The sequence below is a fragment of the Dasypus novemcinctus genome, chromosome 21 (genome assembly GCF_030445035.2).
Source record: "Dasypus novemcinctus isolate mDasNov1 chromosome 21, mDasNov1.1.hap2, whole genome shotgun sequence".
Taxonomy (NCBI): Eukaryota; Metazoa; Chordata; class Mammalia; order Cingulata; family Dasypodidae; genus Dasypus; species Dasypus novemcinctus.
Window position 1 is genome coordinate 61835593 of NC_080693.1, and position 17673 is coordinate 61853265.

The following is a 17673-nucleotide window of genomic DNA, read 5'->3' on the forward strand; positions in this document are numbered from 1 at the left end:
TCAAGTAAACCTATGAATCCAATATAATCTAATATGCCCAGAGGAAAAGATCAGTTTACAAACATAAACCAATATTTCTTTTTGGAATTATCAATAATATCAAGCTGCTACAGGTCGTTTGTCTTTTTATTGTTTAGTTGTAACATCTCTTTATATATCCTGGATATTAAACCCTTATTGGATATGTGATTTCTAAATATTTGAGTTGGCTGTCTTTTCACCCTTTTGACAAAGTCCTGTGAGGTGCAAAAGTGTTTAATTTTGAGGAGGTCCCACTTATCTATTTTTCCTTTAGTTGCATGTGCTTTGGGTGTATGGTCAAAGAAACCACCACCTACTACAATGTCTTGAAGATGTTTCTCTACATTTTTGTCTAGTAGTTTTATGGTCCTGGCTTTTGTATTTAGGTCTTTGATCCATTTTGTGTTGATCCTTGTATAGGGAGTGAGATAGGGTCCTCTTTCATTGTTTTAGTTATAAACACCCAGTTCTCCCAGCACCATTTCTTGAAGAGACTGTTTTGTCCCGTTAACATTAACTTGGTAGGGAAGCAGACTTGGCCCAGTGGTTAGGGCATCCGTCTACCACATGGGAGGTCCGCGGTTCAAACCCTGGGCCTCCTTGACCCATGTGCAGCTGGCCCATGCACAGTGCTGTTGCGCGCAAGGAGTGCCCTGCCACACAGGGGTGCCCACTGCATAGGGGAGCCCCACGCGCAAGGAGTGCGTCCCATAAGGAGAGCCGCCCAGCGTGAAAGAAAGTGCAGCCTGCCCAGGAATGGTGCTGCACACACAGAAAGCTGACACAGCAAGATGACACAACAACAGAAACACAGATTCCCGTGCCGCTGACAACAGAAGTGGACAAAAAGAAGAACACACAGCAAATGGACACAGAGGACAGACAACTTGGGGGGGGTGGTGGAAGGGGAGAGAAATAAATAAAATAAATCTTAAAAAAAAAAAACATTAACTTGGTAGGTCTGTCAAAAACCATATACTGTACTTTTAAAGTGTGCAAAAAACAATGTATTAAAAATGTAGTGGGAAGCAGACTTGGCCCAATGGACAGGGCATCCACCTACCACACGGAAAGTCCACGGTTCAAACCCTGGGCCTCCTTGACCCATGTGGAGCTGGCCCACACACAGTGCTGATGCATGCAAAGAGTGCCATGCCACACAGGGGTGTCCCCCGCATAGGGGAGCCCAATATGCAAGGAATGCACCCTGTAAGGAGAGCTGCCCAGTGCGAAAAAAGTGCAGCCTGCCCAGGAATGGCGCTGCACACATGGAGAGCTGACACAGCAAGATGACAAAATAACAACAAAATACGAGACACAGATTCTGGGTGCCACTGGCAAGAATACAAGTGGACACAGAAGAACACACAGCAAAAGGACACAGAAAGCAGACAACTGGGGCGGCAGCGGGGAAGGGGAGAGAAATAAATAAAAAATAAAATCTTAAAAAAAAATGTGAAGCGGATGTGGCTCAAGCATTTGGGCGCCTGCCTACCACATGGGAGGTCCTGGGTTCAGTCCCTGGTACTTCTTAAAGACGATGAGCAAGACAGTGAGCTCACACAACAAGATGACACAACGAGATGATGCAACAAGGAGACACAGAGGGGAAACACAATGAGACACAAAAAACAGGAAGTGGAGGTGGTTCAAGCAATTGGGTGCCTTCCTCCCAAATGAAGGTCCCAAGTTCAGTTCCTGGTTCCTCTTAAAAAGATGACAAGCAAACACAGGGAACACACAGCAGACAGAGAGAGCACACAGTGAGCACAAACAATGAGGGTAAGGGAGAAATAAAATATTTTTAAAATGTACATAACTTAATTAAAACGTGATAACAGAGACATGAGGTGAACGCAGGCTGCTGAAAAAAATGGTGCTGATAGACTTGCTTGACACAGGGTTGCCACAAACCTTCAATTTGTCAGTAGTGAATATCTTTGAAGTACAACATGCAATAAAACAAGATATGCCTGTATATGCTAATGACTTCTTACCAACAAAACCTACATATCTCCAATCCCATTCTCTCCCACAAACTCCAGGCTCGTTTTTCCAACTGCCTACTCAACACCTCCACTTGAAGTTTAATAAACTTAGACCCCAGTTCCTCATTATCACCCATCCCACATGCTTCTCCAGTCTTCTCCATTTTAATATGCTACAACTCCTTTCTTCCAGTTTCTCAGCCTAAACTTTTTGGAGTATTCCTTGATTCCTGTCCCTCTCTCATCCAATCCATCAGCAAATACTGCCAGCTCTACCTTCAACCTTCTGTACATATTCAGAAACCACCCTAGTCTATGCACCATCATCTCTCTCCTGGATTATTAAAGTAGCCTCCTAAATTGGTTTCCCTGCTTTCACCCTTGCCCACCAACAGTAAAATTTCCAGTGCAACAAAATGTGTTTGTTTTTTTAACTGAAAGGCCAATCATTTTATACATCTGCTTAAAATACCTCCTGTAATTTCTCATCTCAGTAAAATTCAACGTCTTCCTCATGGCCTTCAAGAATTTCTTTAATCTGGCCACTGTTTCTCTGACCTCATTTCCCACCACTCTCCTTCTGGGTCATCTGATTCAGCCCTACCAGCCTCCTGCCTCAGAACATTTGTACTTGCCGTTTCCACTGTCTGATTCACTTCGCCCCAGATCTCTAAATCCATTTCTACCTTCAGGTCTTTGCTGTTTTCCTGGACCACCTTATCTAAAATAGCATTCCTTCTCTTCCACTAGAGTTCCTGACCCTGCTTTATTTTCCTTTATAGCGCTTATCACCACCTGACCTTCATGTTCATTGACTAGTCGTTACCACCCGATCCCCTGCACAGAGGACTAAGCCCAAGAAGGCAGGGATCTTGTTTTGTTCACAGGTCTATCCCTTGTGCCCATGACTGTGCCTGCACATAGGAAGCATTAAATACAATTTATGGAATACATGTGATGGTGCGTAGGTATATGAGATGTGCGTCCTGAAGTTTTGGAGCACTTCTTGATAGTCCTTGCTGTTTGCTTCTTCAAATCAGGCCTTCTCTTTAAAATCCAACCTAAGATGTCTCTTGCTAGAAGCCTGCTCCATTAATGCTTCTGTGGCTCTACAATTCTTGGTTCCTTGACTCCAAAGGCAGATCCAGGTTTTTTACATTTTGGGGGGTCCTCTTTAAGAAAACACAAAAGACAAACACAAAAGTAAGTATGAAAGTGAGTATTTTCTTGTAGTTCGGGAGAATAAATCACAATCCATTACTGGAGTCTTGGAGACTGGTTTCCCTTTCGTCTGAGATCTCTGTAGACAATTTACCTGGAATGTTTCCTGGGGACAATCTGGCTTCCCCTTCCTACCGAGAAGACAACTCCAACCTTTCCAGCATTCATTAGCTTCACTATAAACCCTGGCCACTTATTCAGAGCCGTTCAGTCCCCTGCCCTGAACCCCTTCCCCGGGTTCTCAGAGGCTGTCCTGTGGTGGACCTCCTGTCCTCAGCTCTTCTGAGTTCACACGCACAGCCCTTCCTTTGCCCTTCCCGGCAAACAGGCGCATCACTCGCTGGATCTGGGTGGTACAGAGGGCATCCCAAGGAGGCCAGGAGACCTAGCCTCTGTCATTACTTCCCCCCCCCTCTTTGTCCCTCGACTTTACAGGGTTTGTTTTCCCGTCTGTGAGACGAGGCTTCGGGAACTGTCCTGTGGCCTCTCGAGTGAGGATCCTCCAACTGGCAGGGCGCTAGGTGGGCTCCAGGACGCAGAGCCATGGTTCATGCACAACCCTGTGATACCACCCCGGTTCTGTTCCCGGAATTTAAAGCCCGGTGTTAGATCCGGCTTTGCTGTTATCTCCTGTTTGAGCTGGCTAAAATCAATCTCTCCTCTCCAGACACGAGGGGCAACTGGGAAATGGCTTTCAAACCCTATTGTCCTTTTCCGCCCAGTCCCCGAGTGACTGGGATCGGGGACTAAAGACCCATTCATCCCGGGATCCTCGCGGCTAAACTCCACCCCATCGGCCGAACGCACCCGGTCCCAAGAAAAAGCCAGCGAGAAGCGCACGCCCAACCGAAATGGAAAGTTTGACCTTTCTCCGTTTCCGTAGGTCCGAGTCGTGATTCCCGAGCTAGTGGTTCCGGGTTGCAGTTCGCGCAGAGTTCGCGACGGCGCAGGCGGAGCCCGAGCTAGAGGATTCAGTGAGTAGCAGCCCGACCCGAGCCTGAGCACCTTCTTTTAGTTCCCTCCTCTGATTTCTTGACGTCTCCGGTGCAGCTTAGCAGGAGAGCTCAAGACCCCTGGATCCCCAGTCCTGTGACTCAGCTCCTGCCCAGTTTTCCTGTCTCAGCATTTGATTCAGTTCAGGTTCAGCACCCAGACTGAGATTGGAGGAAACTAAGTCTCAGAGGACAGCCCCGAGGCGCGGTCTGCTTGGCCCCGCCCCTTCCTCTCGCTCAACACTGAGACCCCATCTCTGCCCCCCAGGTCCCCGCTCCTGGGCCTCGGCTCCATCCCCTTCAGTCACCCTTTCCTCGTCTCCCTAACTGTCCGCAGGCCGGGGCAGCATGGCCGTGTTCCGGTCCGGCCTCTTGGTGCTGACGACGCCGCTGGCTTCCTTGACCCCTCGTCTGGCGCCCATCCTGACCTCCGCGGCCCGACTGGTGGATCACACGCTCTATGTCCACTTGCAGCCAGGCCTGAGCCTGGAGGGCCCGGCTCAGCCCCAGTCCAGCCCCGTGCAGGCCACGTTTGAGGTCCTTGACCTCATCACACATCTCTACGCTGGCGCCGACGTCCACAGGCACCTGGACGTCCGAGTCCTGCTGACCAATATTCGAGCCAAGAGCTCCTTTCTCCCTTCCCCACCCAGCTCTGTCCAGAACCTGGCTCACCCACCGGAAGTGGTGTTGACTGACTTCCAGACCTTGGATGGAAGCCAGTACAACCCAGTCAAACAACAGCTAGAACGCTATGCCACCAGCTGTTACAGCTGTTGCCCTCACCTGTCTTCCGTGCTGCTAAACCCCCAGTATGTGCCTGAGGAGCTGCCTAAGCCCCTGGATGACCCCTTATCTTCCACCATCAGGCCAGCCTCCCCTGTGGCCAGGTCTCCAAAGCAGCCCGTGCGTGGCTACCACTGTGGGGCTGTGGGAGGCACATTCGACCGCCTGCACAATGCCCACAAGGTGTTACTCAGTGTTTCGTGCATCCTGGCCCAGGAGCGGCTTGTAGTGGGAGTAGCGGACAAAGACCTGTTGAAGAGTGAGTGAGAGGGACCCTGGATTAGGACCCTCAAGTCTCCTTGCCCTCCCTCTTCCCCTCAAGATTGAGGAAAGGTGGGCATGGTTTACTTCCCATTCCTCCCCAGTATGGTGGTGCCTGGCACTCACTTGGTGCTAAGGAGATTTTGTTAAACGAATAAGTGCAGCTTTCCCAATGTACGGTTTGTCACAACTCAGGCAGTATCTCCCAAATGTGGAGACAGGGAATCTGCATTTTGACAGGCTCTCTAGGTGATGAACCCTAAAGTTTGAGACCCTGGGAGTAAATAGATATGTTGTAGGTAATAATGAGGATGGCGTTGATTCTTGGAATTCTCTTTCAGACACTGATTCCCACTGACTTGCCTAGTTCTCTGGGGTAGTTTCCTGGTGAAGTAATTTCCTTGTTCTCTGGGTACACACCAGCCCTTCTCAGCCAGTGTTGTGCTTGCCTGTTCCTCAGCCCCTTCCCCCTGAAAGACCACTTCCCAGTTTAGCCCTCTCTTCCTGCCATCCCCTCTCAGCACAGATACAGTGCTAAGGGACATGGCCCTAAGCTGTCCCATACTCCTCCTCCCCAGTAAAAAGATCTTACTGTTCTTTTGGGCTCCTTCCCCAGGCAAGTTGCTCCCTGAGCTGCTCCAACCCTATGCAGAACGTGTGGATCATCTGAGTGAGTTCCTGGTGGACATCAAGCCCTCTTTGACTTTTGATATCATTCCCCTTCTGGACCCCTATGGCCCCGCTGGCTCTGATCCCTCCCTGGAGTTCCTGGTGGTCAGCGAGGAGACCTATCGTGGAGGGCTAGCTGTCAACCGCTTCCGCCTTGAGAACGTAACCCCTGAGGGAGACTGACAGAGGGACTGGATGGGAATGGGGAAGGCCATTGTGGGGGACTATTGCAAATACCATGGCCCAGAGGAGGGAGGAGAAGGCTCAGGGTGGTGGGAAGAGGCAAGGGGGACCTGGTTTCCAGAATGCCTTCTGAGTTGGGGGAGGAGGCTTGGGGTGGGTAGGGGAGGATAAGGGGGCAGGTTGAGTGCCTTCTTCGTCTCACTCCCTCTTCTTCATCTCACTCCCTCTTCTCACTTCTCCCCTTTTACTTCAGGACCTGGAAGAGCTCGCCTTGTACCAGATACAGCTACTGAAGGACCCAAGTCACAGGGAAAATGAAGAGGACAAAGTCAGCTCCTCCAGCTTCCGCCACCAAATGCTGGGAAAACTGCTGCGGCCTCCATATGTAAACCCCACCCCTGCTTGCATGGCCTGGAAATGCTGGAGGGTAGATACAGAGGGGTTCAGCCCCAAGCATGAGTCCAAGGGCCCTAGTAACTGGGGGTTCCCTCTCTCGTCTATCCCTAGAAAAGACTAGAGCTCCCCCAAGGTCTCTACGTGCTCGGGCTGACAGGCATTAGTGGCTCTGGGAAGAGCTCAGTAGCTCAGCGGCTGAAGGGCCTGGGGGCATTTGTCATCGACAGTGACCAACTGGGCCATCGGGCCTACGCCCCGGGCGGCCCTGCCTACCAGCTTGTGGTGGAGGCCTTTGGACCAGGTAATAACTGGGGAAAGCTGGAGGTGGCCTGAAGTGAGGAGATGGCCTGAAGTGAGGAGATGGCCTGAACTCCTTGCTCAGAACTCCATGTCTGTCATCCAGATATTCTCCATAAAGATGGAATCATCAACAGGAAGGTCCTAGGCAGCCGGGTGTTTGGGAACAAGGTAAACACTATGCTGAGAATTCCTCAGCTGCTGCTAGGCCCAGGGTCGGAACCCAGTGGACTGTGGTCTGGCCCAGAATGCTGATTTTTCACTCATCTGCTCCCAACCACCACCTCCATCAGACTAGCTTCATCTCTGAGGGAAGGTAACCTCTGCCTCCTCCCTCCATCTCCTTCCCCAGAAGCAGCTGAAGATACTCACGGACATTATGTGGCCAATTATAGCAAAGATGGCCCGAGAGGAGATGGATGTGGCTGTCACTGAGGGTGAGTGGAGGATGATGGGAGTAGCTAAAGGGCACAGCTAGGCAGAGTCTCCCCCTGGGAGTTTCTCCACCCCAAGCTAGACCGTCTACTTTCTTTGGGACTATGTTTTGTGGGCTTTTGTGACTGGTGGCCATGGCAGTGACTGGGGTCTTCCCACAGGAAAGAGCGTGTGTGTGATTGATGCCGCCATGCTGCTTGAAGCCGGCTGGCAGAACATGGTACATGAGGTGTGGACTGTTGTCATCCCTGAGACTGAGGTATCTGGACCTCATCTCCCCACCCCCACCACAGAGTGCATCCTGCTCTGAGCCAGTGGGCAGAGCTGAGCATGCTTCCTGACAAAAATGCCTCCTCTGTGTCTAGGCCATAGAGCGCATTGTGAAGCGGGATGGCCTGAGTGAAGCTGCAGCGCAAAGTCGGCTGCAGAGCCAGATGAGTGGACAGCAGCTAGTGGACCAGAGCCATGTGGTGCTGAGCACATTGTGGGAGCCACATGTCACCCAGCGCCAGGTTGATGTCTAGGGAAAAGCTGGCTTGTGGGGAGGGAGTCTCCAGTGGGTGCCTGCCTGACACTGTCCTCTCTTCCTCCTTCCAACACTCTGGCCTGCTCAAAGGTGGAGAAAGCCTGGTCCCTCCTGCAGGAGCGCATCCTCAAGACACCATCAGGCCCTTGATTGACGATAAGGTCTCTGTGGGGTCAGACTGTCCTCTGGAACTGACGAGATTCAGCAGTAAGGATGAATGGGGGGCCTCAGTGCTCACCCCAGCTCGGCCCTAGAGGGCTCTGAGCTAAGCTAGGCAGGACAGGGATGTGCCTGGTGGATGCAGGAAGCCTACCCACATGCCAGTATTTGGCCAACTGATGTGGCTTATGGAGAAACTGGTCCTTTGGGCCTTCCATCCCAACTCTTGCCCAGGGGTGTCCTTGATTCTCGTAGCTTACTGGGGCCAGGGCAAACACTGGAATGTGTAACGGAATTAAAGATGAATGTTTCCAGGTGCTGGCCATATGGTGTCTGCCTCCTGCTTTAATGCCCTTGGGTATTTCTGGAACCCTTGAGCCGGAAGCCAGAAAGTGTAGTGGTTAACAGCATGACCTTTGGAGCGATCCAGACTGAGGTCAGCCTTGGTCCTACAACTGATTACTGTGTATATCTGGATAAGTTACAGACCTAGGTACCTCAGTTTCTCACAGGCCCTCTGCAGTGGACTGATCCCTAAACAAGCCAGATTGGGCCTCCTCCCTCACAGAGCTTGCAGCCTGGTGGGGTCAGAAGCCAGGACTGGAGCGGGTAGGGCCGGCGCCTGCCTGACAGGGTGGGAAACAGGCCTTGTGAGAGCGCGTGCACACACCTGCCCGTAACATACTGAAAACCTTTTTGAGGGAACCCCATTTCACAGAATGCGCTTCAGGTCGTCGTCATTCCAGAATGCCCAAGCTGAGGTCGGCGAATTTCACTGAAACGCTGCTTTCGTTCGTTCCAACCCCGGCGGTATTCTACTGGGCCGGCTGTTTGTGGGCCCTCTCGGGTTGCGCATGCGCAGGATGCCTCAACCAGTCCGCGTCGTGGACTGGTGGGATTGGGTCACGTGGTTTCACTGCCCCGCCTCCTCGCCGTAAGGCGCCTGTCCGCGGGCTTATTTCCGGTTCGGTGGGTCGGAGATGACCGAGCCGAGCGCCTCTCCGGAGGACCCCTGGGTCAAGGCAAGCCCCGTGGGCACGCACGCTGGCGAGTGGTGGGCGGGGCGGGCTCGTGCTCGTAGGGGGCCTAGAAGAGGAGCGATTGCCTCCTGTTCCCAAAGCCCTCCCCTCATCACCAAGCCCGGGGGCTGCAGAGGATACAGTTCTCGCCCCGCTCGTGCTAAGAAGGGGAGGCGAGTGAGGTGTGTGGGCGCGAGTATGCGAGAACGGGACTTGAGGGGTCGGGGAAGTGGAGCGGTGGCGAGAACGCCGCCTATCCAGTCTTGACTTTGGGCGGATCACATCGCTGCCCGCGCACCCCAGGTGTGTGTGTGTGTGTGCGCGCGCGCTCGCATTGTAAATAGAGTCACTTCCCCCCCCCAGGGGCCGGGGTCTTACGGGCTTCTCCTTTGCCCGGTGCCGCAGGTGGAGTATGCCTACAGCGACAACAGCCTGGACCCCGGTGAGTGCCTCCCCATTGCCGTCCCCACTGTGTAGACGCGCATGGCCTTGCCAGCCACACCTGAGCACAGTACACTGTCCCTGAGCTAAGCTTTTGGCTTGACGCAGCAAGGGAGGAGCTTGAGGATGGGCAGGAAGCAGCCGAGGGTGACACCCAGTTCCATCTGCTCTGGGGCAGGGAAGTGATGAAAATAGTGACAGCTGGTCATTCTTACCCTCATGGCATCCTGTTGCTTTTGTCAGCCAGTGGGTATCACTGCAGTTTATGGAGCATTTAGATGCCAGGGACAGCTGCAGTGCAGCATGGGCAGCAAGCCAGAGGCCTAGGATAGCTGGCTTTGGGTTTGAAGGAGAGAGGTGAGGCAGCTTCCCACCTTTAGTGACTAGGCCTCTCTTTTCCAGGGCTTTTTGTAGAAAGCACCCGCAAAGGGAGTGTAGTGTCCAGAGCTAATAGCATCGGTTCCACCAGTGCCTCTTCAGTCCCCAACACAGGTAGGCAGCACAATCCCCCCACCGGGGAAGGGGGGGCTCAGATATGCCATCACTTTAGTAACTTTCCTAGACAGGGAAGCTCCAGCCATATCCACACTGGGGTGCTGGAGCCCTAGTGCTAGACTCAGGGTCTCACCCTCTTCCACCTCATCTAGGATATTAGGTTCTTCAGTCCCTCTGCCATCCCTGGGCACCAGATTCCTCTCTTTTGCCCATCTAGGGAAAGGTGGGCTAGCTGGGCCCCACTGCACCCCCAGGATAACCTCTCCCTGCCCCCAACTCTGAGCATAGATGACGAGGACAGTGATTACCACCAGGAGTCCTACAAGGAGTCCTACAAGGATCGGCGGCGGCGAGCACACACTCAAGCAGAGCAGAAGAGGAGGGATGCCATCAAGGTGAGCAGAGAGGCCAAGGCAGAAGGGCCCTGCAGTTTTCAAATTCACTCTGCTCTGCTCCATCGGACAGTGTTTTAGTCCCTGAACTTGAACACCTACCTCCGTCCAGTTTCCCACCCCCCTAAGTTTTATCCCATTTCTCTTGCTGTCTCCACAGAGAGGCTATGATGACCTTCAGACCATCGTCCCCACCTGCCAGCAGCAGGACTTCTCTATTGGCTCCCAAAAGCTCAGCAAAGCCATTGTTCTACAGAAAAGTATGGCCAGGGAGAGCAGGGAGGGGATGGGACCAGCAGGGGCTGTGAAGAGGCTGGGGCCTCACACCTCTTCAGCCTGGCCCTCTGTAGTTGTGATGAGATGGGTGGGGGACGGGGAAAGTGGAACAAAATCAGCTTGTTGGGACTGAGACCTCTTCTGTGCCCTCTCCAGCCATTGATTACATTCAGTTTTTGCACAAGGAGAAGAAAAAGCAGGAGGAGGAAGTATCTACCCTACGCAAGGATGTCACAGCCCTAAAGATAATGAAAGCGTAAGGCGGGTGCTGAATTGGGAACCAGAACTTCTGCGGGAACTCTGCATCGGATTTCAATTTACACCCTCCCTTTGTTCCAAGGCCACAGCACGTCATATACCACAGTATAGATAATACTCTCACTTCATGAGGTAGTCCTGTCACTTACAGACAGGCCTCTGTATCCCCAGCAGTTCCTTATTCACAGCAGACACTCAGGAAATGCCTGTCAGATTAATGGAGGAAGGTTACAGAGAGGGTCACCATTTCTAGCTGATGTGGAGTGCATCCCAACAGATCTCTGGGATATTTCAGCAACTGGGAATCCCCTCTCTGGGGAGGTGCAAAGGATGCCCCCATCGTTCTTGTGCTGGTACACCTGCCATGGTACCTCAGCCCTGACCTTCTCACTTTCAGGAACTATGAGCAGATTGTGAAGGCACACCAGGACAACCCCCATGAGGGGGAAGACCAGGTCTCTGACCAGGTCAAGTTCAACGTGTTTCAGGGCATCATGGACTCCCTGTTCCAGTCCTTCAATGCCTCCATCTCTGTGACCAGCTTCCAGGAGCTGTCAGCCTGTGTCTTCAGCTGGATTGAGGAGCACTGTAAGCCTCAGGTATGGGGGAGACAATGGTCAGGTAGAGGCTCTGGGGTCTTCTCCCTACTTTTAGGCAAAGTAGCCCAGGACATTATTTGTGCAGAAAAGCAGGGTCCTAGCCTTTAGGGTTTTTGAGGGTGGTTTCTATAGCTTTCATGACTCTTCTGTTTTCCCCCTTGCTGTCTAGCCCCAATTTTCCTGGAATGGTTTAATGTGGCAAGTATGGTTTGAGCCGTCATTTACTCAGTGAGCTGGCTGTTTAGCTCATGTTATGGCCACCTCATCAGGCACTCTGTGGCTGCCCAGCATGTAAGCCCTGGTCATGTGCAGCAGAATTACTCGGTACTTTTGGAAACATGCAGGTTCCTGAGTCCCAATGAAGTCATCTCACCAGAGGCTTTGTTTTATCCTCAGGAGCAGAAGTCATGGAAAGGGACATTACTAATATTGTACTAGGTCTTTGCTCTTGAGGCTTGGTTGCTTTTTCTGAGGCTTGAACTTATAACTGAGATTCTTGCCTTCTTTCTTTCCCAACTTAAAAAAAATTTTTTTTACATACTTTAGTTGAAGTAAAATTCACATATATAAAAACGCAGAAATAAAAGGTAAATCCAGTTACATGATCACAAAGCTACCTCCCATCCCACACCACTCAGGCCAAGGATTAGGACATTTCTAGCACCCCATGAGCATCTCTCTGGTGATGGTTCCTCAGATGTGCAGATAATGTCAACTGTTAGAATGTGCGTTGTGAAAGCCCATTCAGTGGCATCAGTTTTCATTTTCTTAACAAGGCAGTACTTTTTGAAGAGCAGAAGTTCTTTTAAAAAAAAATTTTTTTTTTTTTTTTTTTTAAGATTTATTTCTCCCCCCATTCCCCCCATTGTCTGCTCTCTGTGTCCACTGGCTGTGTTCTTTTGCGTCTGCTTGTATTCTCATAAGGCAGCTCCGGGAACCGATCCTGGGACCTTCCAGAGTGGGAGAGAGGTGATTACTCTCTTGCACTACCTCATCTCCCAGTCCTGCTATGTCATCTTTTCTATCCTTTGTGTCTCTTGTAGCGTCGTCTTGCTGCACCAGCTCTCCATGTCGGCTGGCACTCCTTTGCAGGGCCACATTCCCACATGGGCTGGCACTCTGCATGGGACAGCTCGCCCTCACCAGGAGGCCCTGGGCATCAAACCCTGGACTTCCTGTATGGTAGATGGGAGCCTCATTAGTTCAGCCACATCTGCTTCTCCATAAGTTCTTCACTGTGATAAAGTCTAATGTGTCCATTTTTCACTTTGTTAGTGCTGTCTTCTTTCTAGGATAGGTTTACCTAACTCCAGGATCACAAACACTTTCACTCCAGGGAAATAATAGCTCTTGCCTTCACAAATAAGGCAAATTTCAAGTTTTTGGTTTTTTTTTTTTTGAGGTACTTGGTCTGGAGATTGAACCCGGGACCTTGTATGTGGGAAGCTGATGCTCAACCATTGAGCTATACTGGTTCCTCTGAGTTGCTTTTTTGTTTGATGTTTGTATTGTTTTTAGGGGGTATCAGGATTGAACATAGGACCTTGTATGTGGGAAGCAGGTGCTCAGCTGCACAATCTATATCTGCTCCCTTAAGTTAAATTTATTTTTTCTTCAAGTTAAATTTAGGTGCACTAAAAATAGGAGTCAAAGTTTACCTTTTAAATACAGATATCCAATTATTTCAGCACATTTGTTGAAAAGTTCTAATTTCCCTATTGGCAATTCTGTCAAAATCAATTGACTAGATGTTTCAACTTTTTATTGTGAATTACTTTAAATACACAACATTGTTTTACAGGAAACATTCCCATACCTACCACCTAAATTCTGTTAACATTTTACTGCCTTTGCTTCACCACATACCAAGATCTCTTCATCCCTTTTTCTATTCTGTTTTGGAGGTATTTCAGAGTAAACTGTAGACATCAGTATGCTTCCCAGGGGCTTCTTTTAATGCACTCTAAAGAGCATGCCTGGCCTGGGCAGGCACCATCTGAGACAGTTCTTTGCCCTGTCAGACCCTCCGGGAGATTGTGATTGGTGTCCTGCACCAACTGAAAAACCAGCTTTACTGATCAGCACTTGGAACCTGCAGAACAGTCTACAAGAAGCCTTGCTGAGTCTCCTTTTACTTGGCCACAGAGCTGGTGGGCCTGAGATTGGACTCTGCCACCTCATACCAGTCAGCAGTTTCTACTTGTTCTCTCAGTCCCACCCTGTCCTCAGTGGGCCTGGGGTGTTTGTGTTGTGAAAGCTTCTGATTAATTTATTATTTTGACCATAAAACTCAAATGTACCCAGTCTCCTCCTCTATTCCCCCCCTTCCATGGAAGTCCTCAGGATGGAGATCTGTTCTGGGCACCCCCAAAGAGCTCCTAATATCTCAGTCCTTTCTTTAAACCTTCAGTTTTTGCTCACAATCTATGTATAGTTGGAAACTACTGTTTATTTCTGTTTTGGTCTCTTGGGCAGCATTCAGCCCAAGTTTGGCCATTGTGGCAGATGTAGTTGGATGGGGGAGAGGCAGCCTTATGCCTAGTCTAGGGCTGCCTAGGCAGTCCAAGGAGGCCAGGGCTTCCCAGCTAGCCCAGGGCAGGGCTCCCAGGTTCCTGCCTTTATCCCATGCCCTATCTCCTGTCCTTCCTCCCTTTCCCTAGGCAGTTGAGAAACAACTTCCCCATTTATTTCTGTTCCTGTTCCCACAGGTGGAGCACTGAACAGCCAAGGCAGGTGTGACACAGCATTATATAGTTTTAACATTTTTATTTTTCTAAACACCAACAGTGCAATTTTGCTAAAGTCAGAATTTTGGGAAACGAGCTGGGCGTTAGCTAAAACCACTCCCAGCCTCTATCAAGTTCATCTGTCTCCACCTTCTCTAAGTGCTCCCAGGACGTGGGAGTTGGGTGATGGGGTGCAGAAGCTATGCTAAGGGCATCCTGGGCTGCATAAGCCAGGAAAGTCGTGGATACAGCCTTGGGCTCCTCAAATGCTAGTGTATAATAATCTCTTCCTACCCTCTCCTACCCCCCAAGCTCTCTTCTGCCTTCCTCAGATTTTGACTAACCAGAGGAAATTAAATATTTTTCTATCACATTACAATAAATATTTCCAAATGTGTTCCTTTTGCATTGCTCATAGTCTTAAGTGTTAAACTCAACCAGCTGCAATGTGGACGATGAAATGAGTATGACTGTCCACGCAGGACCACCAGTCTTCACTCCCACCACCTGACACTCTGGTGTGTGTCCCTCTCCCAACTGCTCTGCTCAAGAGTGGAAAGCAGCAGGAACAGCAACAAAAGAAGCCAACCTCAATGAGGCAGCCAGTCCGGGACATCTCTCTGTTCCTGTCCCCCAGTCCTGCCAGAAGGCCTCAAGGGTCAGGAAGTTTGACATTGTAATCTTCATCTGTCTCTATGCCAACTTCTTCCTGTGGGGCAGTGATACAAGTGAATGAGACCTCCCTGGACAAAGACCCCAGGGAGTTGGGAAGGGAGAGAGTACCACTTACAAAGAACTGCTTCTTGTTCTTGGGGTATCCTTCAAGGATTGCATCAGACAGTTCTGTCGCCTGACAAGAGACAAAACCATCTCTGTTCACATGGGGCAGTACTGGATAATGCCGGACAGCTCCATACTAGGCAGCAGTTTCTCTGGTGGGTGCTGTTTTCCAAAAGCCTTGGAGTTCCCCCAAACTTACCATCCTCTTCCGCTTCCTCCATTCCTTATGGTACTTCTGCCTTTCTCTGTATACCTAGACAGAAAAAACAGGTTCCTCTACCTACCTCAGCCCCATAGTACCCACTGGGGTTCAACCCTCATCTTCACACTGGATCTGCACAGGGAACCCTCCCACCTCCTACCCCTTCCTCACAACTCGCCTGCTCTTTCTCTTCGGGAGTCACATGGTTGGTGGCTGCCTTTATGTTCTTCAGTCTCTCTGTGTAGCCAGCACATTCCTTCTTTAATTCTTGGACCTCTCTCTGCATCTCCGGTGTGGTCAGGGCACTAGTTAACTCCTTCAGCTCTGAAACCACACCTCCCTGGGGTCACTTGCTACTCCTGAGGAAGGGGTTCTTTTCCAGTGGGTGCTCCCTGAAGTGGGAGACCAAGCCTCTACCTTGTTCTGGGATGTATGCATAGCATCTAGAATAGGGCCCAACATTCTAGACATGCTCAGGAAAATAAGGCATTCAGAATTACCACTTTATTATTCTATTTTTTTTCCCCCTCCACCTATAATCTGGTGGGGTTCAAAGTTGGGCAGAGCATTAGCTGTAGCCAGCTGCAGCAGGAATAAAGGGAAATGTGGGAATAGTATAATGACCGTCATGGTAAGGGAAAGCATATGCATGTTTTAACCATTTGAATTCAGAACCCAATAGAAAGGGATCTTAATAAGACACTGAAGGCAACAAGCCATACACTTTAGTAATACCTAACCTCAGGACTGAACTGGACACTAGGGGCACCAACCAGGAGCCACCCAGTCTTACCAGTCTCCATGTGGCGGCAGCTCTGTTGCAGGCTCTGCACCCTAGCAGTGAGGGCCACAATTTTGGCATCCAGGTCTTGGAGGTCAGCATCACTCACCATGTCAAACTGGTCCTGCCAGAGGCAAAAGGGAAATTGTAGGTGGGGCTGATGTGAGGCACAAAGATGACAGCACACGTCCAGAAAAGCAAGACTCAAATACACTCATACCTAGTGGTACTTTGCAGAACCCCCAGAGGGTCAGCAATTTATACTCGTCCCAGTAAAAAAGTGTAAAAAAAAAAAGTTGAACCCTAAAGAACATTCTCCCCAAGGTGGTGAGACCTAAATTGCGGTTTCAACAATAGAATCTGAACAGGTAAAAAGGCATGATGGGAGCTATTTTGATAAGGGACTCCAGTAAAAATCTAAGGAGCCCCTCCCATGAGAGACTATCTGCTGGAAAAGGGCTGTGTTGGGAGTCTCATCAGTTGGAAATATTGAGCAGGTTATAGAGGACTTGAATGCCAGCCTGGGCAGTTTGGATTTTACCCCTAATAAGGGAGTTGAACCTTCAGAGCAGGGTCCAGCCAAATCCCATCAGATACATGCTTTTGTAAATAAATTTTAATGAAACACAGCCAAGCCTACATGCTTTTATACACAGTTAAGTAGTTGTGACCAAATGGCAGGGCGTAGACTAAAATATTTACTATTTGGCCTTTCACAGAAGTTTGCCGACCCCTGCTTTAGGGGGTCCTCAGCAGAGTAATAACCGTAATGAAACCTATTTTAGAAAAACTAACCTTGATGGTATTTTGGTTCAGCTAAGAGTACTTAGTGTCTATTGGATGTTAGATAGGTGGCGGTGCAGAGTAAATGGAGATGAAACAGTCTGCCCTAGGAGCTTCACTCGTGAGTCCTGGGTACCTCCGTGCTCCCAGGAAGGTGATACAAGGGTTTGACTCACCCAGCGTCGGGCTCTCACACGTGTGATAATCTGCGCAGTGGTCCCTCACCTGATCCGCAAAGTATATCTTCTGTTTGCCATACGTCTTCTCTTTGATCTTTCCTTGCTGGGCCAGCTGCTCCAGCGCCTTCACCACCGCCTAGCGGGGGGGAAAGGGTGGAGCAATCAGTATCTTTGGGCCTGGGTAGAGACATTCCAGAGAGTGAAGGGGAAGCACCCGGCGAGCCGAGCTCAAAGACAGAATGGCAGCCTTGAGAGGGCAAAGCCCCCAGCCTGATTCGAGGGGTCCCAGAGGACGGGAATCCCGGAAGGGGGTCCTTACCGCCTTTCCCAGTCCATGTTCCCGTTGCAGATTCCCAAACACATCCTGGGCGCTGTAGGGCCGGTTCTGCTCCTTGAGGTACCTCAGGAGAAGCCCCGGGGCTGCGGAGGCGGAGGCGGATCACTCAACCGACCTCCTCACCCGCTACCCTCCGGAGTATTCTCGGTGCCCGCAAGCCCGAGCCGCCTTACCTCCCGCCGCGGCTTCCGACCGGCCTTTGCTCATGGCCTTTCCCGCCGCCAAACTCAAAAAGCCGGACGTTGTAGTGGCTCTGGGTAACGGCCTCTTCCGGCGACAGGACGGGAGGGCCTAAAGCAGTGATTGGCTGAAGGTGAAACCTCCCCAACGACCGAACCGACCCTTCCGGGACACCGTAGATACGCGTTCATTTCAACCCTGAGTTCGGGCTTCAGATGGCAAGCACTAGCCGCCGAGAGCCTCGGCTGCTGGGCTTCAACTTCCCTCTCCTTCTCCTCGGAACGACGGCTG

The 17673-nt window shown here is 50.7% G+C and overlaps 3 protein-coding genes across 6 annotated transcripts; 2 read left to right on the forward strand and 1 right to left on the reverse strand.

Moving 5' to 3' along the window:
• The first annotated feature begins 4127 nt into the window (after window positions 1-4127).
• Window positions 4128-8259, forward strand: COASY (Coenzyme A synthase). The gene is made up of 10 exons (XM_058284288.2): window positions 4128-4204; window positions 4560-5267; window positions 5886-6100; window positions 6375-6506; window positions 6629-6818; window positions 6921-6985; window positions 7167-7251; window positions 7411-7508; window positions 7615-7761; window positions 7866-8259. Exons 2-10 carry the CDS (start codon window positions 4571-4573, stop codon window positions 7923-7925), a joined length of 1689 nt encoding a protein of 562 aa, XP_058140271.1. The 5' UTR covers window positions 4128-4204; window positions 4560-4570; the 3' UTR covers window positions 7926-8259.
• A 591-nt stretch (window positions 8260-8850) lies between these two features.
• On the forward strand, window positions 8851-14537 carry MLX (MAX dimerization protein MLX). Of its 4 annotated transcripts, none has more exons than XM_004472466.5 (8): window positions 8851-8956; window positions 9317-9395; window positions 9797-9886; window positions 10178-10284; window positions 10442-10541; window positions 10714-10813; window positions 11213-11414; window positions 13436-14537. In XM_004472466.5, the coding sequence occupies exons 1-8, from the start codon at window positions 8915-8917 to the stop codon at window positions 13490-13492; spliced, it is 777 nt and encodes a 258-aa protein (XP_004472523.1). In that variant the 5' UTR covers window positions 8851-8914; the 3' UTR covers window positions 13493-14537. The 4 variants fall into 4 exon arrangements, with proteins under 4 accessions (XP_004472523.1, XP_004472525.1, XP_004472524.1 ...); XM_004472467.5 differs by having other exon boundaries at window positions 8855-8956; window positions 9359-9395; XM_004472468.5 differs by lacking the exon at window positions 9797-9886.
• Window positions 14538-14670: 133 nt separating this feature from the next.
• PSMC3IP (PSMC3 interacting protein) lies at window positions 14671-17488 on the reverse strand. The gene is made up of 8 exons (XM_004472462.5): window positions 17376-17488; window positions 17185-17285; window positions 16912-17001; window positions 15916-16027; window positions 15301-15446; window positions 15120-15173; window positions 14931-14990; window positions 14671-14849 (listed from the first exon to the last, which is right to left on the reverse strand). The coding sequence occupies exons 1-8, from the start codon at window positions 17407-17409 to the stop codon at window positions 14793-14795; spliced, it is 654 nt and encodes a 217-aa protein (XP_004472519.1). The 5' UTR covers window positions 17410-17488; the 3' UTR covers window positions 14671-14792.
• Between the last annotated feature and the right edge of the window lie 185 nt (window positions 17489-17673).